Genomic DNA, 27,381 nt, shown 5'->3' with positions numbered 1-27,381 from the left:
TAATTCAGTATTTCCCTGACTGTTTCGTGATTTCAATCAAAAATATTTTTTTTTTTTGTATTTTTTATATTTTGTAAAAGTAAACAAATAAAATTAAATTTAAATTTTGCACAGGAATTAAGAAAATAAATAAATAACTTTTCAAAGTAAAAATTTAAATGCTATTACAGTTTTACAACACTTAAAATTTTCAACGATTTCAAATTTAATAATCTTTAAAAATTTAGTTATTTCTTTAAAAAATCGTACTTATAACGCTTTTAATATTCAATTATTAGGTATCTAAAATTTCAACTAAAATTCGTTTTCAAATCGATTTAAAACATAAATCTTATCTTATAAAGAATTTATCAATTTTTAAAAAATAATTCAATTTCTGAGAAGAATTTTAATATTTATGAAAATAATTGAATTCTTGCAAAGAATTTTATTTAGTTTTTTTTTAATAATTGAATTCTCTTAAAAAATGTTATTATTTGAAAAAATAATTGAATAATTGTAAAGAATTAAAAGAAGAATTCAAGAATTTATTAATTTATAAAAACATAATTGAATTTCTCACAATCACTAGAATTTTATTATTTATAAAAATAATTGAATCCTTGCGAAGAATTTTATTCAATTCTTTTTACATAACTGAATTCTCGTAAAAAATGTTATTATTTGAGAAAATATTTGATTTTTTGCGAAGAATTTTATTCAATTCTTTTTAAATAATTGAATTCTCGGGAAAAATTTTATTATTTGGGAAAATAATTGATTTTTTGCGAAGAATTTTATTCAATTTTTTTTAAGGAATTGAATTTTTGTAAAAAATTTTATTATTTAGAAAAATAATTAAATAATTGTAAAGAATTAAAAGAAAAATTCAAGAATATATCAATTTCTAAGAAAATAATTCAATCCTTGCAAAGAATTTTATTCAATTCTTTTTAAATAATTGAATTCTCCTGAAAATTTCAATTATTTAGAAAAATAATTTATTTTTTGCTAAGAATTTTATTGAATTTTTTTTTTAAATAATTGAATTCTCGTGAAAAATTTTATTATTTAGAAAAATAATTGAATAATTGTTAAGAATTTACCAAATTTTTCAAAAATAATTGAATTTCTGAGAAGAGTTTTCTTATTTATCAAAATAATTGAATTCTTGCGAAGAATTTTATTCAATTCTTTTTAAATAATTAAATTCTCGGGAAAAATGTTATTGTTTTTGAAAATAATTGATTTCTTGTGAAGAATTTTATTCAATTATTTTTAAGTAATTGAATTCTCGTGAAAAACTTTATTATTTAGGAAAATAATTAAATAGTTGTGAAGAATTAAAGCAAGAATTTAAGAATTTGTCGATTTTTTGAAAAGTAATTGAATTTCTGAGAAGAATTTGTGAAAAATAATTTAACTATTGTAAAGAATTAAAGAAAGAATTCAAGAATTTATCAATTTTTGAAAAAATAATTGAATTTCTCAGTAGAATTTTATTTTTTTTTTAAATAATTGAATCTTTGCAAAGAGTTTTATTCAATTCTTTTTAAATAATTAAAATCTCCTGGAAATTTTAATTATTTGGGAAAATAATTGATTTTTTGCGAAGAATTTTATTCAATTTTTTTTTAAATAATTGAATTCTCGTGAAAAACTTTATTATTTAGGAAAATAATTGAATAGTTGTGAAGAATTAAAGCAAGAATTCAAGAATTTGTCGATTTTTTGAAAAATAATTGAATTTCAGAGAAGAATTTTATTATTTATGAAAATAATTGAATTTTTGTGAAAAATTTTATTATTTGGGATAAGAATTGAACAATTGTAAATAATTAAAAGAAGAATTTCAAAATTTATCAATTTTGAAGGAAGTAATTGAATTTCTCAGTGGAATTTTATTATTTATGAAAATAATTGAATTCTTGCGAAGGATTTTATTTTATTTCTTTTTAATAATTAAATTCTCGTGAAAAATGTTATTGCTTGTGAAAATAATTGAATGCTTGCTGTAGAATTTTATAAAAAGTTTTTAAATTCATTTTTCTCGAAAATTTTTATGAAATCTTTTAAATAATTCAATTCTTGTGAAAATTTTATTACTTATAAGAAAATTGAATATTTGCTAAGAATTTTATCAAAAATCTTTTGTTTAATTTTATTAAAGTTGTATAGATATTGATAATAATTTTAAGTCAAGATTTACTCATGACCTTCGAATTTATATTAACCAAAATAATTAATTTAATTAATTGCGAAGTTCACACAGCATTTAGCATTAAACATTTTTTTTATATTTTCTATTATAAAGGGTGTAAATTGTAAACCCGTGTATTGAATAAATAAATAAATAAAAATAAATAAAATCATTGATTTTTGAAAAGTTTTTGAGAATAATTGAATCGTTTTAAAGAATTTTATTACAACTTTTAGAATATTTTTTTTATTTCATCTATTAGCGAATTGAAAGAGCAGGGTGATGCAAATTTCCCCTAAAAGTAATGAGAAAAGTAGCTTTTTGTGTCATAAATCTAAAAAAGGGTAGGGGGACACTTTTCCCAAAACAAGTTTCCCAACGATTTCTTTTCCCAAAAATATTTTTTCCCAAAAAAACTTTTCCCAAAAAATATGACTTTCCCAAAACCTTTTCCCAAACAAATAAAAATTGTCTCATAGAAATTATTCATATTCGGAAACATGAAATTCAAATTTTGTTTCATTATTTGTTTGTCAGTTATCTTTTTTGAAAGATTGTCAAAATTCGTATAGTATTTTATAAATTGAAATTTTTATTAAATATGGACAAAGCTTGGTCAACGTACACTACCGTTCTTGGTCTTGTTTCAATCTCTATTCAATGTAGAATCTAAATTAATTAATGGTATTGTGATATAAATTTTTCCAAAAAAATTTGAAACTGTAAAAGTCGGATAAAAAATTTTGAAAAACAGATTGACACTTTTTCAAAAAAAAATTTTTTTTTAAATTAAATAATTAAGTAATTAAAAAGCTTTTTTAAATTTTAGTATATCTATTAAATAAACATATTTTACATTGACCTTTTTGACACTTTAATATTCATGATAATTTTTTGAATTTTTTTAATCATACTTTTACGGTTTCAAATTTTTTTGGAAAAATTTATTTCAAAAATAAGTAATTAAATTATTAAAACTTTTTGGGAAAATTGTCTTTGGGAAAAGTTTTTTTGGGAAAAAAGATTTTTGAGAAAAGAAATCGTTGGGAAACTTGTTTTGGGAAAAGTGTCCTACAATCCTAAAAAAGTATCCAAATAGTAGCAAATTTAAAAAAAAGTGATAAATAATAGGTTTTCGTAGATGAGTTTTTACGTTTTTTAGATAGATTTTTAGATTTCGCCTGTTTTTAGATAGGTATTAATTTGATGTAAGGAATAAATTTAAGAAAACCATTTTGAATCATGAAGAAAACTTCATGATTCAAAATTTTTGATATCAATTTGATACCAATTTGTTACCAATTTGATATCAATTCATGCAATTTGGTATTAATTCCCTGCGAGGAATCAATTTCAGAAAAGCAACGATTTTCAACATTAATTGAATCTTGATACAGGGAATTATAACAAATTATCGCGCATATCCACATAACAGCCGTAAAGATATATTAGATGATAAGTGAAATCACTTGGAAATTATAATTCTCAATCGCAGACCGGGAATAAATTAGAACATTTGCATTCACAAGCAACAGGTATAAATATGAAAAGAGTTGAAAACATGGCAGTTTACTAGAGTCGATTTGTAAAGAACTAAAAAAAAGTAGACGCAGAATTTCCCTGGAATGAAGGAGAAGAGTTACAATTTACAACTGCCCACGTGGCTCCTTACACATTAGATATATATTTACACACGGGGAGGAAAGCTGTATAAAATGTATAAATGAATGGCGTAGGTGGTCCATTGCTACAGTGTGCCTATAGAAACGATGTTATTACTGTCGAGAGAGGACATTAACGCGTGCTGAGAGCATGTACAAGGTGATCAGATTTATAGAGTGCATGTAGGATGATGTCTTCGTTTTCGTTTTCATTTTCATTATAAAACTTGTCACTACGTCATAATTACCCAGCAGTTCACAAGCATTTCACAGCAGTTGAAACAAGTTCCTCTCATGTCGAGTTTTTGCAAATTCATTAAAATTGATATCTAATAAAAAAAAACAGAGGGGAAATTTTTCCATCTTCCTCGCACCTAATTTGTTTCAATTTATTGGAAATTTTACTAACAACCGTGTAAACGTGTCGCCATTGAGATATTGAGATCTAATCTTATCTGTATAATAAAATTAGAATTTCATCTTTTTGAAAGCGTCTGTTATAAAAATAAATTACAATTTTATGGTGTAGCATAAAATTGAGATTGAAAATAATATTCTTCGAGGCAGTACGCAACTTGTATATTACAAAAAAAATGAAATTATTAATTACTTTTCTGTTTGTTGGGGAAAATATCTTTATTCATTATCTAGTTATCGGAAATGATTTTCTCATTTTTTTTTTTCAAGAGTAGATTTTATAAATTATAGTGTTATTTTCCACTCGCCTGTGGCAATTCGTTTCTTTTCTATTTGTCGCTTGTAAATTATTTTCTTACTTTCTAAAAAGATTTTCTTCATCTAGATAAAGTTGAATTTTGCAATATTTACATAACGATGAAATTATTTTTACAAGAAAAAAAAAGGATTTTTCAAAAAAAGAAAAGAAGCAATGACTCAGGGTGACCACATGTCAGTAAAGTCAGTAAAGTTAGGGAAATGCCAGGAAAACAAAATTCTTCTCAGAAAAGTCAGGAAAATGACAGGAAAAAAAAATTTTATCAGGAAAATTAAAAAAACTATGATACTTACTTATTTTCAAAAATTGAGACTTTTTTTTGACTTTTTATCCAAATATTGAAACAAAATTTTACTACTTTTTTTTACGATTTACTACTATTTGGATACTTTTTTCTATGTTTGAGAATTTACACTACTTTAAATTTATTAACAGTTGAAATAAAAAAATAATTTTAAAAAATTTTTAATAAAGCTATTAAAAACAATTCAAAAAATTTTAATATAATTCTTCCAAACGATTCAATTTATTTTAACAAATTTTTTTATAATTCAATGTTTTTTAATATCTATTATTTTAATAAAAAAAATTTTCCAAAAGAGTTGAATAATTTAAAAAAAATGTTTATAAAATTCTACACAAACATTTAATTATTTTTATAAATAAAACATTTTTCACAGGAATTCAATTATTTAAAACAGAATTTTCATTTCCTAATATTTTTCGAAAAAAATCAATTATTTTAAATAGATTTTTATAAAATTCTTCACCTAGAATTCAATTATTTTTATAAATAATAAAAATCTTCTCAGGATTTCAATTATTTTCTAAAATTTCAATAATAATCGTTGAAAGAATTCAATTGTTTTTAAAAATATTAAAACTCATCGTAGGATTTCAATTATTGTTTTTAAAAGTTATAAATTTATTCTTAAAAATTCAATTATTTTTAAACAATTAAAAAATTTTTTTTTGCATAATTCAATTATTTTCATAAATAATAAAATTCTTCCCAGGAATTCAATTATTTTTGAAAATTTTAATTAAATTCTTTACAATTATTATTCAATTCTTTCCATAAATAATAAAATTCATCGCAGGATTTCAATTATTTTTAATACAGTTTTAAAATATTTTCAAAGAAATTATTTAAAATACAATTTTCATAAAATTTTTTTAAAAAAGTTATTTCATTAAAAAGATTTTATTTAAATTCTTCTCAAGAATATAATTATTTTAAAAAACTTTATTAAAGTTCAATTATTTTCATAAATATAGTAAAACTCATTTAATTATTACCAAAAATTGTAATGCAATTCTTCGTAAAAATTCAATTATTTTGAAAAATGTTGATAAAGTTCTTCAAAAGAATTGAAATTTAAGAAATATTCGCAATTATTCAATACATTTAGTTTTGTATTTAAAATTTAAATAATTGAATTCTCGTAGAACTTTCTAATAAGAATTTATTTAGAATTGAATAAAATAAGAGGATTAAAGTTTTGAATAATTTTATTTATAAATTTTAAGAAAAAAAAATGTGATTGAATTTTGAAAGAATTACTTTTTTTTTAAATAGTTTTTTTTTTTTTTTTTTTTTTCTAAAATACTTAATTTTCAAAAATGCTTTACATTGTAATCATTTGAAATATTTAAATTCCCGTAGACAAAATAAATAGGTATTTAAATATAATTATTTGAAAAAATTATTCTATTTTTGAATGTAGTGCAAAAATTGTAAAAATAAAAAAAAATTGTAAAATAAAGAAATTGTAAAATAAATTGAGTCAAGTTTCATTTTTCGGTAGCTACTTTTTTACTACTTTTTTCTGTCTTTAGGCTACTTTTTGCGACTTCTTTTTTGAAATTAATTATTATCGAGTTCAAAGCCTGCAATTATTATAAAAAATTGAGTATTCTTGTATTTAAAATTTAAATAGTTGAATATTCTAAAAGAACTTTCGGAAAATTAGTTAAAATAATTGATTTACAGATGAAGATTATATTTGAAAATTGTAGAAAATAATTGAATTCAGAAAGGATTGTAATTGTAATTTTTAGAAATTTTTTAAAATTCATCAATTTTACTCATTTTCTGTAAACTTTCATATTTTCCTGTAAATAGTTATTATCGTATCAAGGGCGCAAAATAGGTGATTGCGGCGATGGCGAGATGAAGGGACCGAGGTGACATTTTCGCGCCCGAGGCGAAGCCGAGGGTGCGAAAGTGTCCCCGAGGTCCCGAAATCTCGCCAAAGTCGTAATCACCTTTGCGCCCATGTTGCGAACATAATTTTTTGTCCTACCTGCACGGAAAGTATGTCATTTCGGGCACTTAAGGCGGGCGCAAAGTAACACATTACGCCCGGGAGTGGGGGAAGCGGGCGGAAAAGTATTTTGCGCCCGCTTGTATGACGTCAGCGGGCGGTAAAGTATTTTCCGCCCGCTTCGCCTACCTCCGAGCGGGCGGAAAATACTTTACCGCCCGCTTGTTAATTATTCGATTTTCTTCATTAAAATGCGACATTTTCGACTTTCTTTTTGTGTTGACTATAAAACTGCAAACATTTTCAACTTGTTTTATTTTGTCTATAAAAATTTGCAATTTTTTTTTATTTTCTCTAAAAAAATAATGAGACATTTGGTTTTGTTCCCATTTCGTTTATCAAAATTGTCAATTTTAAAAGTTCTTGTTTCAGTTTTGTTTAATTATTAATTACTACGTTCTAAATAAATACTATGTTTCCAGAATACATTGTTTTTTATTTCTATTTTAAAACTTCTATCATTATAGACTTCATTCGATATATTGTTTATATAGAGCTTAATTTTTAACTAATATGAGCGTTTAATCGTGCGTGCCCTCTATGCCATACTTTCCATGCAGTTAGGATAAAAAATTATGTTCGCATCATGGGCGCAAAGGTGATTACGACTTTGGCGAAATTTCGGGACCTCGGGGACACTTTCGCTCCCTCGGCTTCGCCTCGGGCGCGAAATTGTGTCCCCTCGCTCCCTTCATTTCGCCATCGTCGCAATCACCTATTTTGCGCCCTTGTTACGAAAATAACTATTTTGTCCTAACTGCATGAAAAGTATGGCATTGAGGGCACGAGCGAAGCGGGCGCTAAAGTACAGCAAGCGGGCGTAAAAGTACTTTTGCGCCCGCTCGGGCTAGATGAAGCGGGCGCAAAAGTACTTTTGCGCCCGCTTGTGTGACGTCAGCGGGAGTAAAAGAACTTTTGCGCCCGCTTCCCCGGCCCCGGGCGAGAATCAGTTACTTTGCGCTCACTTTAAGTGCCCGAAATGACATACTTTTCGTGCAGCTAGGACAAAAAAGAATTTTTGCTTCAAATGTATTTTTTATTTGTCTTTTCCAGAGCAATTTGCTTATAAAATTATTCAAATTTACTATCAAATGGTATCAATTCTTGGCAATTTTATTTCTATAGTTATAACTTTCGAGTTAACATAACAATCCAAATAGTACAAAATCTGATAACAAGATTATGTCAATATTACCCGTCAATGTCGAGACAATATATTGTCTTGAGACCAAAAAATCCGTTTGCTAAAATACCGACCAAATTTTGATTGCTCGAACTAAACAATTTTCTCAGTACGGACGTAATCTTTTAATAATGTATATTGTTTTCATTCCCAATGATTACGATTTCAAATAATGAACATTATTTAGTTTCACAATTCACAAATTCGTGGAATTGTTTTCCAATTACTTTAACATGGTATGATGCAATTAGATATAGTAGCAGGAGGGGGGGGAGGGTCAAAATGCAAAGAATGTAGAGAACGCAGTAAACAGCTCATAACAGATATTACATTCTTGAGATATGAATTTCAATCTGACGGGGAAAAAATTTCCTTTAGGAATTTCTAAATTTCGGTTCGAGAAAAGATGCTCTCTTTCTTCAGACAATAAGAACTTTGTGAAATAGAAACTATTTTTTTACAATCAAAAATAAGAAAATAGTATTTCTTTTTTCTTGTTTGATAATTGATAAAAAAAAAAATCATTTTCTGACCTACGAGACGAAATTTTACTGTATCCACTTTTATTTGTGTTTTTTTTAAACTCTCAAGACTTTGTTTTGGTAATGAGATTGTTATTTTTAGAGGATTTTAATCTGAGAGGTGAATGAACGTTTAACTCACGAGCGGCTTCCCAAATTTAGAATATTATTATCGACAGTAAAAAAAGAACCTCACCTTGAGGCGTGAATAATCCTACCGCAGAGTACAATAATAATTAGTGGCGGGGACGTAAATGTGGTGAAAAAAAAAAATTTATTTGAAAGGGAGAGACCCACTGAAGTCGTTAATGGGAGCGGTAACGCCAGTCATTTTCCCTAATGTCCTCTCGCCCCTTTTTTTTTGCAACCTTATATTTTCCCTTGGGTGCCACACCCCTATTCTTCTTCTTTTTTTTTTAATCTATATCTTCAAATTTCCCACCTTCTTTGTTTCGAAAAACGGGTTCTAATGACTTTTCAAATATCTTGTATCTTTAAATAATCTTTGAAACGGAGGAAAGATCCCTTAAATTAGATTAAGTGTTTTTTTGCTTTTGTTCGAGATTATAGAAATCGACTTTGAAATTATAGTTTTTAGTTTTCACTCAGACAAAAGTTTTTAGTAAAACTTTTTCTACTTATTTCTAAATCTGAATTAGAAAATTAATAATTTATAGTAAAATCCTGACTGAGTTTTTGCTTCAGTATAGTTAGTAAAAAATAATTTATTACTAGTAAATAAATGAGTAAGAAAATAGTAAAAAAAAGGAACTTTAAAAAAATATTGCGTAGCTGATATTTTTCGTTAAAAAAACGAATTTGAATTTTTAAACTATTCCTTTGATAATAATATTTTACTTATAATATATAATTATATATTATATATAGTTCAATGTATATTTACTTACGAAATAAACTTGACAGGAAACATGTTGTTTAACTCGCCTGAAACAAAAAGAAAACGAAAAACTAGAATTAATGTCAAAAAAATAAAAATTGCAGACAAATAATAATTTATAAAGCTATTTGCAAATTTTATAAAAATAATTATAATTTCAGATATTTCAGTAATTTTACGTAAAAAAAGGGAAATTAATTAGTAAAATAATCTTTAAATAATCTTTAAATAATTTTCTGACACCATCGTCAGGGTATAAAATTTAAGTCTTCATCTATTTTAAATAATTATTAATTTTTTGTAAGATAATTATTCGCATCAATTTTTATTCTATTTACTGTGAAATTATTTTTTATTATATTTTAATTTTGTAATATATTTTTTGGATAGACTCCCTGAAGAGGAAATAATTTTATATATCGAAACCTTGGAGTAAATAAATATTTTTATTCACTGTTCGAATGTTTTCGTTTTATTTTCCTTATTTTAGGGAAATTATAATTTAAACTAAAAATTTTTTTAATTAATTTAAAAAGGGGATTTAAATTTTAAAAAAAAATTTCGAATTAAGTAACGTTTACAGTTCATTCTAAAGATTTCTCACTTTTTTTTCTTAATTCCAGTTTTTTTTAAATCATTCAAAATATAAAGTTTGGTAAAAAATAAAAATTAGTAAAATATAACTCAGGCTTAATTTCCTCTAAAAATAGTAAATTCAATTCCATTTTATATTAACTATCAACAACTTTAAGTTCCGCAACTCGACAGAAGGAAATTAATTTTTTTTTTTTTTTTTTTTTGAAAAAAATGCGGTTAATTTTTTAAATTAGGAAAATTGAACTCTCGCCCACGTTGAAAATATTGTAATAGTCTCGCTCCGACTGTTTTCTTGTATTCGATGACTTATGCCTTTCTCTCTCAACGGTAGTTTATAATCCGTCATCCATCACATCAGCTGTCAGAATTAGAAATGTTTTATTTGTCATGCCTCTAATTTTGTCTCCTCGCTGACTCTAATCTCTATTTTCAAAATCACTGTGTCAATCAAGCGCAGAGTCAATGAGAAAACGAGTGCGAGAGAAAAAAAGAAAATCTTGCAACATAATATATGCCGAAGACAATTGATACTTGACATTGGACTCGAATTTGCATTTTTATTCCTCCAAACATTAAGTCTATTCATTTACAAACCTGTAATTATTAATGTGACATAAACGTATGTTTACTCCATCCTTGGCAAGTTATTGTTTAAGTCGCACATTGTAATTAAACTGATTTATCGATAAGTCAAGGAACGGGTTTTCACGACTTTTTTTCATTACACGCACTGTTGAATAAAATTAACCGGATAATATGTCAATTATTGTCGTTGGATTGTTGTGTTCAGAATTTTATTTAATTTAACTTCCTAATTTCTCCTGTTGCAATTTTCTCAAGGGTTCGAGAGACTTTGACACTGACTTTCAAACGTACAAAAAAAAAAAAAAAAAGTAAAAAAAAAATTAATTTTCTTTTTCCCTGATTTCCGAACAAAATTTTCCCATTCTCCCTGACCCTAGAGAATATTCAGATTCACTCTAAAAATTTTATTAGAAACTCAAAAAAAAAATTTTCCATTACATTATATTTACGAATTTCTCCAAATTGTAAAATTATTCGAAAACATAAATAACTTCTTCAATAATTGAACAATAAATAACTTCTTTTTAAAATAAATATTTAATCCTTATTATTTTTCCAATATGAATTAAGAATTTAAAAAAAAATTCAAATATTTTAAATCTTTTGATATTCAATAAATTAAAAGAAAATTGTTATAAAACATGAAGATATCGATCACTTCGAGTCGAAGACTCGAAGTGATCGCTATCTTCATGTTTTATAATAATTTAAATTTCAATAAAATTTTTCAAAAAAAAAAAAAAATTAAATTAAATTATAATTAAAAATTTTTTTTTTAAATCCTTCGCCAGAATTCAATTATTTTTATAATTATTTTTGTATTTTCACATCAAATTATTTTTAAAAAAATGTAATAAAATTCGTTGTAAAAATTCAATTTTTTTCATAAATAATAAAATTTTTCATAGGAATATTTTTAACGGAATTCTGAAATAAATTTCTCAAAAAAATGTAATTATTTTCAAACTTTTTTTTTTTTTTGCAAGAATTCAATTACATTTCAAAAATAATAAAATTCTTCGCTGAAATTCAAATATTTTCAAAATCTACAATTTCAATAAAATTTCTCAAAAGAATTCAATTATTTCAACAAAAAAAAAAAAAATGTAATAAAATTCTTTGCAAGAATTCAATTATTTTAGTAAATAATAAAATTATCTTCACAGGATTTCAATTATTTAAAAAAAATGTAATTAAAATTCGTTGTAAAATTCAATTATTTTCATCAATGAGAATATTCATCATAAGAATTCAATTGTTTTTAAAAGTAATTAATTTTTTTCATTGGAAATTCAATTATTCAATTATCAATTACTTTTAATAATTTTTGAAAAAGTTTTTAGAGAATTTTCAAATCCATTTATTTACAATTCAATTTTACAAACTTTTTAATATTCAAAAATTCTTCAATGAAATATTTAGAAAATAAAAACATGAAATAATTTTAACAAATTTTTAAAAAATTAAATATTTTCGACGAATTTAAACACTTTTTGAAACTATAGTTGATTTTTGGAGAAGAATTTAAGTATTTTTAAAAATAAGTGAAATTTTGATAAAATTTTTTTCAATAATTGAATTCTTTCAAGAAATTTAATTTGAAATGTATTGAAAATAGTGATTAAATTCTAATAAACAAATTATATCAAAAGTTTATTGAAATTATTGAATTATTTTGAAGAATATTAATAAAATTTTTAAATTTCATTTTTCCAAGAAATCATTTAAAATTTTGTAAAATGTAATTGAAATCCTGCGATGAGTTTTATTATTTATATAAATAATTGAATTTTTGCAACGAATTTTTGTTAAAATCTATAAAAAATAATTGAATTCTTGCGAAGAATTACATGAAAATTTGATTAAATAATTGAATTCATTGAAAAGATTTTAATAAGAGTTTTATGAATAATTGAATTTTTCGAGGAATTCATTTAAAATTTGATTAAAAATAATTGAAATCCTGCTATTGATTTTATTAGTTATAAAAATAATAATTGAATTTCTGAGAAAAATTTTATAATTTATAAAAATAATTGAATATCTAAAAAGAATTTTATAATTTATCAAAATAATTTAACTCTTGCGAAGAATTTGATAAAAATCTTTTTAAATAATAGATTTTTTTCGACAAATTTTCATGAAAATTGTGTTGTAAAGAATTGAAATTCCTGTGGGAATTTTATTATTTATGAAAATAATTGAATGTTTGCAAAAAATTTCATAAAAAATTTTTTTAAATAATTGAATTCTTTTGGGAAGTTTTGTACCTATTAAATTAGTAGAAATTAAAAATAATTGATTTTCGAAAAATTTTTGAAGATAATTGAATTCTTTCAAGAAATTTAATTAAAATTGTACTGAAAATAGTGATTAAGTTGAAATAAAGAAATTAAATCAAAATTTTTAAAAATAATTGAAAAAAGAATTTTAATAAAATTTTGAAGGATTATTTCATTTTTCAAAGAATTTATTAAAAAGTGTATTAAAAATAATTGAATATTTGCAAAAAATTTTATTACTTTTGAAAATAATTGAATTTCTGATAAGATTTGTAATTTCTCTAGAATTCAACTTTTTTTTAGTGTTTTTAACTAAAATACTTCAATAAATCCATGTTTTTTTTAATAATTGCCTAATTAAAAATATATTAAAAAATTAAATAAAACTAATTATAGAAGAATTTGGATTATTAGAATATTTCAAAAATCTAAGTTCTATTATTTGACTAAATTCATTGAAAATTGAATTTTTCTAAAATTAAATTAATTTGAAAATTGTCAAGTAAAATTAATAAATTATTCATTAAATTATTTTTTAAATAGTAACTTCATAATAGTTGTTCAGAAATTAAGTTATCCAAAAAGGAAATTATTGTGTCAGAAATAGAAAAAATTTTTAATTTCAATGACTTTTCACTGATTTTTAATTTTGATTTTGTCTTTGAATTTCGGATCGATTTTGATTTTCACTCTGATTTTGGCTTTGACTTCGATTTTTGACTTTGAATATGACTTTGCTTTTGAGTTTTAATTCAATTATAATTTTGACTTTAATTTTCACTCCGACTTTGAATTTGACCTTAGATTTTGATTTTGGATGCGATTCTAACTTTAATTTTAATTTTAACTTTAATTTTGACTTTCACTCTGTCTTTGAATTTGACCTTCGATTTTGACTTTGAATTCGACTATATCTTTGACTTTTAATTCAATTTTAATTTTGACTTTAATTTTAACTCTGACTTTGAAATGGACTTTTGATTTTTATTTGCCATTGACCTTCGATTCTGACTTTGACTTTGTCTTTGTCTTTGACTTTCGATTCGATTTTAACATTAACTTTTATTTTCACTCTGTCTTTCAATTTGACCTTCGATTTTGCCTTTGAATTCGATTTTGTTTTTGACTTTGAATTGAATTTTAATTTTGACTTTAATTTTCACTTTGACTTTGAATCTGACTTTCGATTTTGACTGTGAAAAAATTTTTAATTTCCCTGACTTTTCACTGATTTTTAATTTTGATTTTGTCTTTGACTTTCGGATCGATTTTGATTTTCACTCTGATTTTGCCTTTGACTTCGATTTTTGACTTTGAATATGACTTTGTCTTTGAGTTTTAATTCAATTTTAATTTTGACTTTAATTTTCACTCCGCCTTTGAATTTGACCTTAGATTTTGACTTTGAATGCGATTTTAACTTTAATTTTGATTTTCACTCTGTCTTTGAATTTGACCTTCGATTTTGACTTTGAATTCGACTATATCTTTGACTTTTAATTCAATTTTAATTTTGACTTTAATTTTCACTCTGACTTTTAAATTGACTTTCGATTTTTATTTGTCTTTGACCTTCAATTCTGACTTTGACTTTGATTTTGTCTTTGACTTTCGATTCGATTTTAACATTAACTTTTATTTTCACTCTATCTTTCAATTTGACCTTCGATTTTGCCTTTGAATTCGATTTCGTCTTTGACTTTGAATTCAATTTTAATTTTGACTTTAATTTTCACTTTGACTTTGAATTTGACTTTCGATTTTGACTGTCATTTTCACTCTGATATTAATATAAAATACAAATTATAATATAAAAATACAACAAAAATTAAAAATTGGAAGAAATAGTAAAGTTTATCTTGAAGATTCCTTGACGGCGGAAATAATAATAAGAAAAAAAGAAACAACAACGAGAGTGATATAAAATCCTTGCGTGAATATTTATCTATTGAGAATATAACGTCTTACGTCAGAGAGCGTTTTTCTCTTTGATGTTAAACGCGGACATAGTTGTTTATAGCCTCGATTTGCGACAGGTGTTTTCCACTTGAAAGGGCAGTTTCTTTTGATGGTTTGCAGCATGAATGCCCGGTTCATTCTCAACATTATGAGATCACCCCGCATAAAATTTAAAATAAAAGGCTCCAGAGGATTAGCATTGCAGATAGCTCAGGGCGATTTCTGACAGCGATATAGAGATGTACTTTTCGCTTCAAAGACCTTGCACTTTTATTCATATATCTATACTATATTCCACTGCAATATTCAGGGTCACTATCCGCACAAAAGATCCGGCTGCACTTTCGAGTAAATTACTTTCAAATTTTGCACAAATAATTCGCAAATATATACTTTTTTCAGTCGCTTGAAAATTCACCTTCAACTAAAATTTTCCGATTTGAAAATCATTATTTAAAACATTTTTTTAAAGCAGAGTTTAAATCTCGTTTACTTTCTGAAAATTATTATCAAATTTAAGTATTTTTAATTCTAGGGAAAAAATCGAACTCTCACTAATTTTTTCAGAAATTTCCAGTAAATTTACATTGATAAGATTTGTAAAATTAACCACGAAATATTTTATTTTTAATCTTTTTTTTTATTAATCAAAAATCGTCGACAGCGCCAAAAATTATCAAAAAGCACTAAAGTTCATTCGCCCATAAACTATAAAAGACCAGACGTCTTTCGTAAATTCGTATCACGTTTAAATTATTCGTCGAATTATTATTGCTTTCCTCAAGTTTGGGGAATATTGTGAAATTCCATTTGTAACATTATCGAAGTTAAAATTTTGAAATTGTTGACACTTGATCCGACATTTTTCCCTCTCGATTAATGAATTTATAAACGTTCCCGGAAATCGACTTCTTTTATTTTATATTACTCTTCTTCAAAAATAAACCTAGTTTGAAACATTTTTGCTAAATTGCTGCCAAGAACGATTAATATTTAAGAATTTTTGATAAATTGTTGAAAAGAAAATTAAAATATTTAAAATTATATTCAAATTTTATTCAAAATATGTTGAAAATAATTTAATTTTTCAGAAGAATTTTATAACTTATAAAAATAATTTAATTCTTGTGACGAATTTTATTAAAAAAATTTTTTTTAATTAACTGAATTCTTTTAAAAAATTTTATTGAAATAATAGATAATGAAAATAATTGAATTACAACAAATTTTTAAAAAAAAATTCAATTGTTATGAAGAATTTTTATTAAAATTTTTGAAAATAATTGAATTCTTTCAAGAAATTTAATTTTAAATATATTGAAAATAGTAATTAAATTGTAATAAACAAATTATATCAAAAATTGTTTGAAATTATTGAATTATTTTGAAGCATATTAATAAAATTTTTAAGAACAATTTCATTTATTGAGGAGATTGTTAAAAATTGTATAAAAAATTAATTGAAATCCTGCGATGAGTTTTATGATTTCTAATAAATAATTAAATTTTTGCAACGAATTTCATTAAAATTTTTAAAAATAATTGAATTCTTGCGAAGAATTACATCAAAATTTTATTAATAAACAATTAATTTCTTTAGAATAATTTTAATAAAAGTTTTAATAATAATTGAATTTTTCGAAGAATTCATTTAAAATTGTATTAAAAATAATTGAAATTCTGTTATAGATTTTATTCGTTACAAAAATAATTTAATTCCTGAGAATTTTGTTATTTATCAAAATAATTGAATTCCTCAGAAATTTATTATCTATAAAAATAATTAAATTCCTGAGAATTTTATTATCTATAAAAATAATTAAATTCCTGAGAATTTTATTATTTATAAAAATAATTGAATTCAAGAGAAGAATTTTTCAATTTATAAAAATAATTGAATTCCTGTGGAGATTTTTTTAATTTATAAAAATAATTGAATTACTGCGAAGAATTTTTCAATTTATAAAAATAATTGTATTGATGCGAGGAATTTTATTTGAATTTTTGAAAATAATTGAATTTTTTTAAAGAATTTTATCAAATTGGTGAAAATAATTGAATTCAATTAATATTCTTTCGAGAAATTTCATTAAAATTAGTTGAAATCCTCTGAAAAATATTATTATTTATAAAAATAATTGAATTTCTGAGAAGAATTTTTCAATTTATAAAAATAATTATATTCCTGCGAATAATTTTTTAATTTACAAAAATAATTGTATTAATGTGAATAATATTATTTGAATTTTTGAAAATAATTGAATTTTTTTAAAGAATTTCATCAAATTGGTGATAATAATTGAATCTTTATTAAAATTCTTAAAAAATAATTGAATTTAATTAATATTCTTTCGAGAAATTTTAAATTAATTGAAATCCTCCGAAAAATTTTATTATTTATAAAAATAATTGAATTCATGAGAAAAATTTTACAATTTACAAAAATAATTGCATTCTTGAGAAGAATTTTGTAAAAATCTTTTTTAATAATTGAATTTTTTCGAAAAATCTTATAAAAATGGTGATTTCAAAAATTTAATTCCTGTGAAAATTTTATTATTTTTCAAAATAATTGAATATTTGCAAAGAATTTCATAAAATTTTTTTTAATAATTCAATTCTTTTGGGAAGTTTTTCATTAAATTAGTAGATATTGAAAAAAATTGATTTTCGAAAATTTTTTGAAGATAATTGAATCGTTTAAAAGAATTAAATTCATTTGAAGAATTTGAATAAAAGTTTTAAGAATAATTGCATTTTTCAAGGAATTCATTTAAAATTATTTTTAAAATACTTGAAATCCTGCGATGATTTTATTATCTTTATTGTCTTCATTATAAAAGTGCTTTTAAATAATTGAATTTTTCCAACCAATTTTTATTTAAAATTTTGAAAATAATTGAATTTCCGAGAAAAGTTTTTCTGCTTATTAAAATAATTGAATTTCTGAGAGAATTTTTATTGTTTATCAAAATAATTGAATTTCTGAGAGAAGTTTTATTTTTTATCAAAATAATTGAATTTCTGAGAGGAGTTTTATTGTTTATCAAAATAATTGAATTTCTAAGACAAGTTTTATTGTTTATCAAAATAATTGAATTTCTGAGAGAAGTTTTATTATTTATCAAAATAATTGAATTTCTAAGACAAGTTTTATTGTTTATCAAAATAGTTAAATTTCTAAGAGAAGTTTTATTTTTTATCAAAATAATTGAATTTCTAAGACAAGTTTTATTGTTTAGCAAAATAGTTGAATTTCTGAGAAGATTTTTTTAATTTATAAAAATAATTGTATTCGCACGAAAAATTTTATGAAAGATTTTATCATACCGGAAATCAGTTTCCATACTTTCCCACTAGAACCGCCACCTTTGTCTATTCCAATTTTTCGAACTCAGGTTATTCCAATACTTCACTTTTAAACCAGAATAATTTTTCGCATTATTGTTTTTCCTATAAATTACAGAAATATTGAGACATTTATTTGCAAATTACATAATACAGAAACAAAGTTGCAAAAATATCATTAGAGGGGATTGTGGGTTGAGGGTACAGTGTGGGCTTTTGCTGACCAAAAAAAAAAAATTAGAGGTTATGTAAATCATAATTAACGTTACACTATAAAGTCGCTTAAATCAATCAATCAAAATGAAAACGGTAAATATTTTTTTTTATGCATTTCAAATCGAAATAAACCGTTATCGTGGATGGAAAAACAATATTTTTTTATAGTCTTTCTCTCTTTCTCTTTCTATCTGTGTCTCTTTTGAAGAAAAAAAGACAAAAAAAAAGACAAAATGAACAATTTTACGACCCAATGCCCTGCAAACAAAGAAGATTTAAGACGGGAGGAGTATATATTACCTTTGAATAATCCAGGACACGATTGTACATAGTACCGGACACATATCCAAGTAACATCTACCGGAGAAGAAAAAAATGTAACGACCCACGTGTGGATCGCTATTGTGGGTCATGTCGCCTACGTTTTGCATGAGTTCAAGTCGTCTCATTCCATCTTCGAACAACGGTTGTCGCCTATAAAATACACTCATATGCAAATCGTTTATTTATTTGACAAGATAATGCGATTGCAATAAACCTCTCAAATTACCAGCCGATTATTACTTTTAAATAATCCATTGTCACTGTATTTGAAAATATTTCAAATCCCATTTCACTTTAGGTGATATTTTTTATCTATAACTTTTTATTTTTTTTAAGGACAGCAAATTGAGACAAAAAACGAATCAAAATTGTTGCTTCACAACATTTTTGATTCGTTTTTTGTCTCAATTTGATATTTCTGTTTTTTTAGAATTTACACTACATTAAATTCGCTAAAACCAGAAATCAAAAAACTATTCTCAAAAATTATTATAATCTTAATTTATATTATAATTATAATCCAAAATTATAATTTAAAAGCGATTCAATTATTTTCAAAAAATATTCGAAATTCAATTATTTTCAATATCTAGTATTTTCATAAAAATTCGCAAAAGAATTCAATTATTTAAAAGAAAATTGACAAAATTCATCAAAAATTCACTTATTTTCATAAATAATTAAATTTTAACAGGAATTCAATTCAAATTTAGAATAGCATTTTCAAAAAAAAATTCAATAGGATCAATTATTTAATAAAAATTTGTATATCATTCTTCACAATAATTCAATTACTTTCACGAATAATAACATTATTTATGGAAATTCAATTTTAAAAAAATATTGTTAAAATTCTAGGCAAGAATTCAATTATTTTTATAAAGAATAAAACTTATCGAAGAATTTCAATTATTTTTAATACTATTTTACATTAATTAATCGAAAAAATTCAATTATTTTCATAAATAAAGTTTTCAACAGAATTCAATTATTTTCATAAATAATAAAATTTCCACAGGAATTCAATTAATTTAGAATAGCAATTTCAAACAAATTTCGAAAAAATCAATTATTTAACAAAATTTTTAGACAATTCTTCACAATAATTCAATTATTTTCACTAATAATAACATTATTCATGGAAATTCAATTTTCTAAAAAAATTTCTGATGAAATTCTCAGCAAGAATTCAATTATTTTCATAAATAATAAAACTCATCGAAGAATTTCAATTATTTTTTATACTATTTTAAATTAATTAATCGAAAAATTCAATTATTTTCATAAATAAAGATTTCAACAAAATTCAATTATTTTCATAAATAATAAAATTTCCACAGGAATTCAATTAATTTAGAATAGCAATTTCAAACAAATTTCGAAAAAATCAATTATTTAACAAAATTTTTAGACAATTCTTCACAATAATTCAATTATTTTCACTAATAATAACATTATTCATGGAAATTCAATTTTCTAAAAAAATTTCTGATGAAATTCTCAGCAAGAATTCAATTATTTTCATAAATAATAAAACTCATCGAAGAATTTCAATTATTTTTTATACTATTTTAAATTAATTAATCAAAAATTCAATTATTTTCACAAATAAAGTTTTTCACAAAAATTCAATTTTTTAAAATAAAATTTTCCTAATATTTATTATATTTCCAAAAAAATCAATTTTTTTAAATAATGTTTATAAAATTCTTGTAAAGAATTCAATTATTTTCAAAAATAACAAAATTTTTCAAAGAAATTCAATTCTTTTTAAACATTTTAATAAAATTTTTCACCAAAAATTCAATTATTTTTATAAAAAATAAAATTCTTCTCAGGAATTCAATTATTTTAGAAAATTTTAATAAAATTCTTTGCAACTATTCAATTATTTGCAAAAATATTAGAATATTTCACAGGAATTCAAGTATTTTCAAATACTTTAATATTAACATTTTTCATGGAAATTCAATTTTCTAAAAAAATTTCTGATGAAATTCTCAGCAAGAATTCAATTATTTTCATAAACAATTGTCGTTACATTTTTTTTCGAACAATTGTTCGAAAAAAATCAACAGTTTTAAATACAATTTGAATTGAATTTTTTTTAAAGTAATTCAATTATTCTTTTAAATTTGAATAAAATTCTTTACAAAAATCTGATTATTTTTAAAAGTAATTAATTTTTTCATGGAAATTCAATTATTTTAAAAAAATAACAAAATTTTTCATAGAAATTCAATTCTTTTTAAACATTTTAATAAAACTTTTCGCAATAATTCAATAAATTTCATAAATAATAAAATTCTTCTCAGGAATCTAATAATTTTTGAATATTCTAATAACATTCTTTTTATATCGATAAATAACAAAATTATTCCCGAAAATTCAATTATTTTCAAAAATGACAATATTCATTACAAAAATTCAATTATATTTAAAAGTAATTAATTTTTTCTTGAAAATTAAATTATTTTCAAAAATATCAAAATTTTTCAGAGAAATTCAATTCTTTTTAAACATAATTTTAATAAAATTTTTCGAAAGAATTCAATCATTTTCCTAAATAATAAAATTCTTCTCAGGAATTCAATTATTTTTAACATAATTTTACAGGAATTGCTCAAAAAATTTAATTATTCTTAAAAATTTAATTCCAATTCTTCAAAAAAAAAATGAATTATTTGAAAAAATGTCTTTTAAAATCCTTTTTAAGAATTCAATAATTTACAAAAATATTAGAATTTTTAAGAGGAATTTAATTATTTTTCGATACAATTTTAATTGAATTTTTTAAAAATAATTAAATTATTCTTTTAGATTTTAATAAAATTATTCCCAAGAATTCAATTATTTACATATAAATAATTCTTCGAATGAATTCAATTATTAAAGATAAATAACAAAATTATTCCCGAAAATTCAATTATTTTAAGGCATTTTAATAAAATTCTTTGCAAAATTCAATTATTTTCATAAATAACAATATATATCTTAAGAATTCAATTATTTTTAAAAGTAATAAATTTTTTCTTGGAAATTCAATTATTTAAAAAAATTCTAATACAATCGTTTGCAAGAATTCAATTATTTTCATAAATAATAAAATGCTTTTTTTGGAATTCAATTATTTTCAAAAAAATTTAATAAAATACCACACATACATTCAATTATTGTCAAAAATTTTTATATTTTCATAATATTTTCAAACAGAATTCAATTATTTAAAAATTTTTTTGTAATGAATCTTCTTAAGAATTCAATTTTTTTATGAATAATAAAAATTCCTCTGCAATTCAATTATTTAAATTAGAATTTGTATAAAATTAGTCGAAAGAAATAAATTATTTAAAAATTTTTAGAAACTTGTTCGCAAGAATTAAATTATTTTTATAAATATTTAAATTCTTTTATGAATAAAAAAATTCGTTGCAAGAATTCAATTTATTATAGCATTAGGATAAGAAGGAAGTAAATATTTTCGATGAAAATTAGGAAAAAGTCAGAAAAATAGAATATAGAATGGAATTTACTATATAAAATTTTTACTATATTTCTACTTTTGGAATAAAATTTGAAATATTTAGTTTTTGCTTTTACTATAAAAATTTTTACTGCATAATTTTTACTATATTTCTACATTTGTAAAGAATTTAAAATATTTTTCTTTTACTATTACTATAAAACCTTTATAATATCTTTTTCCTATAACTATAAAAAAAGCTCATCAATTTTTTGCTATAGTCAAAAGTTTCTGGATAGTAAAAATCTAGAAACTTTTGACTATAATTTGTACTATAATTCTACATGTGGAATAAATATATAAAGTATGTAACTTTTATCATTATTATAAAACTTTTGCTAACTTTTGCTAGGTTTTGCTAAATTTGTACTATGGATTTTACTATAGAAATACTATAACTATAGAAACTTTTTTGGTTTTACTATACAGTTTGTGTCATGACTATACATTTGGATTAAAAATATCGAACTTTTACTATTATTTTTTTTTATTATTACTTTTTACTTTTCACTGTTAGAATTGTTCCCATTACAGCCGAATCAGGTAAACCGAATGTCTACCGAATTCGGCTGACTGCGGTTGACATTCAGTTTAATGTGAAAAATCTCAAGAAAAACACTTAAATACCTACTAAAAAACTATTTTTTTTTACTATAAAAAAGAACATACTTATTTGAAATAAATCTGAATTTTTTTGATTACCATTTTAGAAATTTTATTTTATCAACAAATACATTATGAAACAATATTTCTTCCGCACTTAAATTTGAGTTATTATAGACATAATACATATTTTAAGAATCCTATATAGTTTTTAGTGGGTCACGTGTGTCATTGAAGAAACAAGGTCTAGTGATTTTCTATTTTTATCTATTTATACAAAACATTATCATTTAGGCATAGCAGTAAATGATGGTCGTTTGAGAAAATATATTGTCCCGGTTATATCATTTAAAAAAAATAAGGGAGTTGGAGCTTTAGATAGGAACGGTTGTACATCATTGTCAGAATCATCTTCTCGGCAAATAAAGCTTTCAGATAAGAATTCTCAGTTCGCCGATAAGAATTTTAATTCAAATCGATTTTCGATTTAAATTTATTTATCGAGAATGGCTTTTATATTCAATATAATGCGAAGAAATTTCTAATAGAAAATAATAATAATACTTAATAATAATAGTAATGAAAGACAAAAATCACAAAATAGTAATGAAGAATAACAAAAAAAAGCAATAAAGAATAAAAAAAAAAAAAACAATAAAGAATAAAACTATAAACTATAAATTTAAATTTATAATAAATTTTCTAAAAGGAAAATTATTTTTTTTATAATAACAAAATATTTATTTTTTTGTTTCAGGCTCATGTCGTATCAGCTTTTGAACAATCTTTGTCCAACATGACTCAAAGGCTGCAACAGCTCACGGCCACAGCTGAGAAAAAAGTAAGTCATTATTATTATTAATAACCATCTCGTAATTCTATCATTATAGTGTAAATTATTATTTTCACAATATTGTTTAAAATTTTATGTACGAAAATTTAATGCTTCTGTTTCATTGTCAAAATGAAATGTTTCGATATCCATATAAGTTGATTTTAACCTGTTTTTAATTTTTCAAAAATTGCGTTTGTTTTCTGTATGGTAAAAATTAATTTTCCTTTATTTCCTTTCTCACAGAGAAAGTAGTTTTGGTAACCGTCGAAAATTGTCGGGTATAACAGATTTTATTATTACAAGTTTAATTTATAAAACTTGGGATATAAAAAAAGTTTTAGAATTTTAGAGACGTAAAATCTTGTGCATTTGCTCTTTTTTTTGCATAAGAAGATTATATTTCTATATCATTTATTACACTTTAAGTAGACCCAATAGGAAACTTTTGAAATTCCTGTGAAATTGGCCTCTCTAATGATGCCAGTATTTTTTTTATGGTTATTACGTCTATTTAATTTTAAAATCCCATAAAGTTTACATCGAAAATACGAAGTTATTGCAATTTTACAGTCTTTAAAATAAATTATTAAAATTTTTTTTACTAGTTTTTTTTAATCCTGTAATGAGTATTTTTTAATGCTAATTTATTTTTTTATTAAGTATTTTTTCACAGTAAAGTATTTTTTAGTTACAATTTGTTTCCAGTATAATTAAATAATAAATTTGTAAATTAATATTTTCGAATTTTCAAAATAAAAAATTAATAATTTAAACTAAAAATATTAACTGCACAGAAAAATTGTATTACACTGGATATTTCTAAACAATAGAATTTTGAATTCTTAAAAATTTTAAAAAGTCTTTGAAAAATCGATTCTTTTTAATAAAATGTTAGGAAACTTCAATTAATTCAAAAAGTCAATTACATGTTCAAATGTTATCTTTAAAAAAAATAGAATTAAAATCTATTAAAAATCAAATTTTTCCGAATTTTTTACTTTCATTTTTAAAGAAAATTTTTAATTTCAATATTTTCAAAATAATTTATACGAATATTGTAAATAATAAATAATCATATAAATTCATACGTTTTTACTTATCAAATTAAAATTCTTTGAAAATTCAATTTTTGTAGAATATCTCCAAAGAAAGTCTTTAATAAATAAATTAAAATTATTATTAACAATTAATAAATTAAAATAAATCTCAAAATTTCAATTAATTTGCAATAGTCAATTATTTACCAATTAGTAGATTAAAATTCATTGAAAAATTAAATTCTTTTAAAATAGTCTCTAAAAAAATTCTCTAACAAATTTTATAATTTTCAATTCGATTTTATAAAATTTCAATTAATTTATAAATATAAATTATTTACTAATTATTAAATTAAAATTCTTTAAAAATTTATTTTTTTGAAAACCTGTAATAAAATTCTTCAACAAATTTAATTATTTTCAATTCAATTTCACAAAATGTCTATTAATTTGTAAAATTCTATTATTTACCAATTAATAAATTAAAATTGTCCAAGAATTCTTTAATCAATTAAATTATTTTCAATTTGATTCGGCAAAATTTCACTTAATTTGTAAAATTCAATTATTTACCAATTTTTAATTTAAAATTCTTTGAAATCATAATTTATTTAAAAATCTCTGAAGAAATTCTTTAAAAAATTTTATTATTTTAAATTCGACATCATAAAATTTTAAATAATTAGTAAAATTCAATTATTCAATTATAAAATTTGAATTATGTTGTCAAAATCAATTATTTAACAATACTTCTTAATATAAAATTCTTTAAAAATTCAATTTTCTTTAAATTTGTAAAAAAATTCGCCAAAAAGTTTAATTATTTTCAATTCGATTCGATAAAATTTCAATTAATTTGTAAAATTCAATTATTCACCAATTTTTAATTTAAAATTCTTCGAAATCTTAATTTATTTAGAAAACTCTGAAGAAATAGTTTAACAAAATTTTTTTTTTATTCGTCGTCATAAAATTTCAAATAATTGGTAAAATTCAATTATACAATCATTCAATTATAAAATTACAATTATGTTGTCAAAATCAATTATTTAACAATACTTCTTAATATAAAATTCTTTAAAAATTCAATTTTCTTTAAATTTGTAAGAAAATTCGTCAACGAATTGAATTATTTTCAATTTTATTGCACAAAATGTCTATTAATTTGTAAAATTCAATTATTTACCAATTTTTAATTTTAAATTCTTTGGAAATTTAATTTTCCTAAAACTCTCTGAAGAAAATTTTTAAAAATTTTTATTTTTTTCAATTCGACATTACAAACTTTTAATTAAATAGTCAAATTCAATTATTTACCAATTATTAATTTAAAATTCTTTAAAAATTCAATTTTTTAAATTTTTCAAGAAAAATGATTAAATTCTATTTCATAAAAATTCGATTCGTTTGTAAAATTCAATTATTCAATTATAAAATTCTAATTATTTTGTAAAAATCAATTATTTAACAATTCTTAAATTAAAATTCATTAAAAATTCAATTTTTAACGGATTTTTTTTCTGGAATAAAATTTTTTATCAAATTTAATTATTTTCAATTTGATTTCACGAAATATCTATTAAATTCTAAAATTCAATTACTTTCCAATTATGAAATTAAAATTATTCGAAAATTTAATTGTTTTAAAAATCTCTGAAGAAAGTCTTTAACAAATTTTATTTTTTTCAAAATAAATTTCTAAAGCAATTCTTTAACAAATTTTATTATTTTCAACTCGACATCACAAAATTTCAATTAATTAGTAAAATTCAATAATTTATCAATTATTAATTTAAAATTCTTTGAAAATTCAATTTTTTAAATTTTTGAATAAAATTCTTCAAGAAAAATTATTTTTAATTCGACATCAGAAAAATTCAATTCGTTTGTAAAATTCAATTATTCAATTATAAATTTTCAATTATTTTGTAAAAATCAATTTATTATTTAACAATTCTTGAATTAAAATTCATTAAAAAAAAATTTTTTTAATAAAATAATAACGTCAAATAATAATTTTTCAACAAATTTAATTATTTTCAATTCGATTTCACAAAATGTCTATTAATTTGTAAAATTTAATTATTTATCAATTATTAAGTTAAATATAATTTATAACAGAATAACTTCAAGAATGTTATTCTGGAATTTAATTATTTAAAAAATTCAAATTATTTACAGAAAAAGGGAAAAATTAAGGTTCTTTTTTAAAAAATAATTTTGATTATGAAAAGTGTTAAATCTCAGAAAAAATTCGAGGATAATTCCAAATTTTTTGTTAAAAATAATAAAATTCAATAATTTTTGTAGATTTACAAAAGTTTTCTTCAAGTCATGAATTTTAAATTTAAATACGTAAATTAGAGTTTTGTGTAAAAATACATATTAGAAAATATCACCTGAAATAAGGCAGGAAAACAAAAGAGTTTTGTCACATTTTTGAAATAGAACCTAAGAAAGTATTCTTATTTATTTTCGCAAAATGTCAAAATTTCATTCCTAATCAAAATTCTTCGCTCAAAAAAAAAATAAATAAATAAATAAACCTAAAAATGGAAAACATAAAA

At 21.9% G+C, this 27,381-nt stretch overlaps 1 protein-coding gene across 3 annotated transcripts in view; it reads left to right on the top strand.

Annotated features, from left to right (window-relative positions):
- LOC122503301 (protein sickie) overlaps nucleotides 1-27,381 on the top strand; it is a 522,267-nt gene that overhangs the window by 468,148 nt on the left and 26,738 nt on the right. For all 3 annotated transcript variants that reach the window (XM_043613785.1, XM_043613784.1, XM_043613786.1), the window contains one exon: nucleotides 23,700-23,783. In XM_043613785.1, the coding sequence (XP_043469720.1) occupies nucleotides 23,700-23,783 (84 nt within the window). The remainder of the gene's footprint in view (nucleotides 1-23,699; nucleotides 23,784-27,381) is intronic.

The sequence above is a fragment of the Leptopilina heterotoma genome, unplaced genomic scaffold, assembly GCF_015476425.1.
Source record: "Leptopilina heterotoma isolate Lh14 unplaced genomic scaffold, ASM1547642v1 Lhet_26, whole genome shotgun sequence".
NCBI lineage: Eukaryota > Metazoa > Arthropoda > Insecta > Hymenoptera > Figitidae > Leptopilina > Leptopilina heterotoma.
The sequence above is the reverse complement of the archived record's forward strand: the minus strand, read 5'-3'. Positions and strand labels throughout refer to the sequence as shown.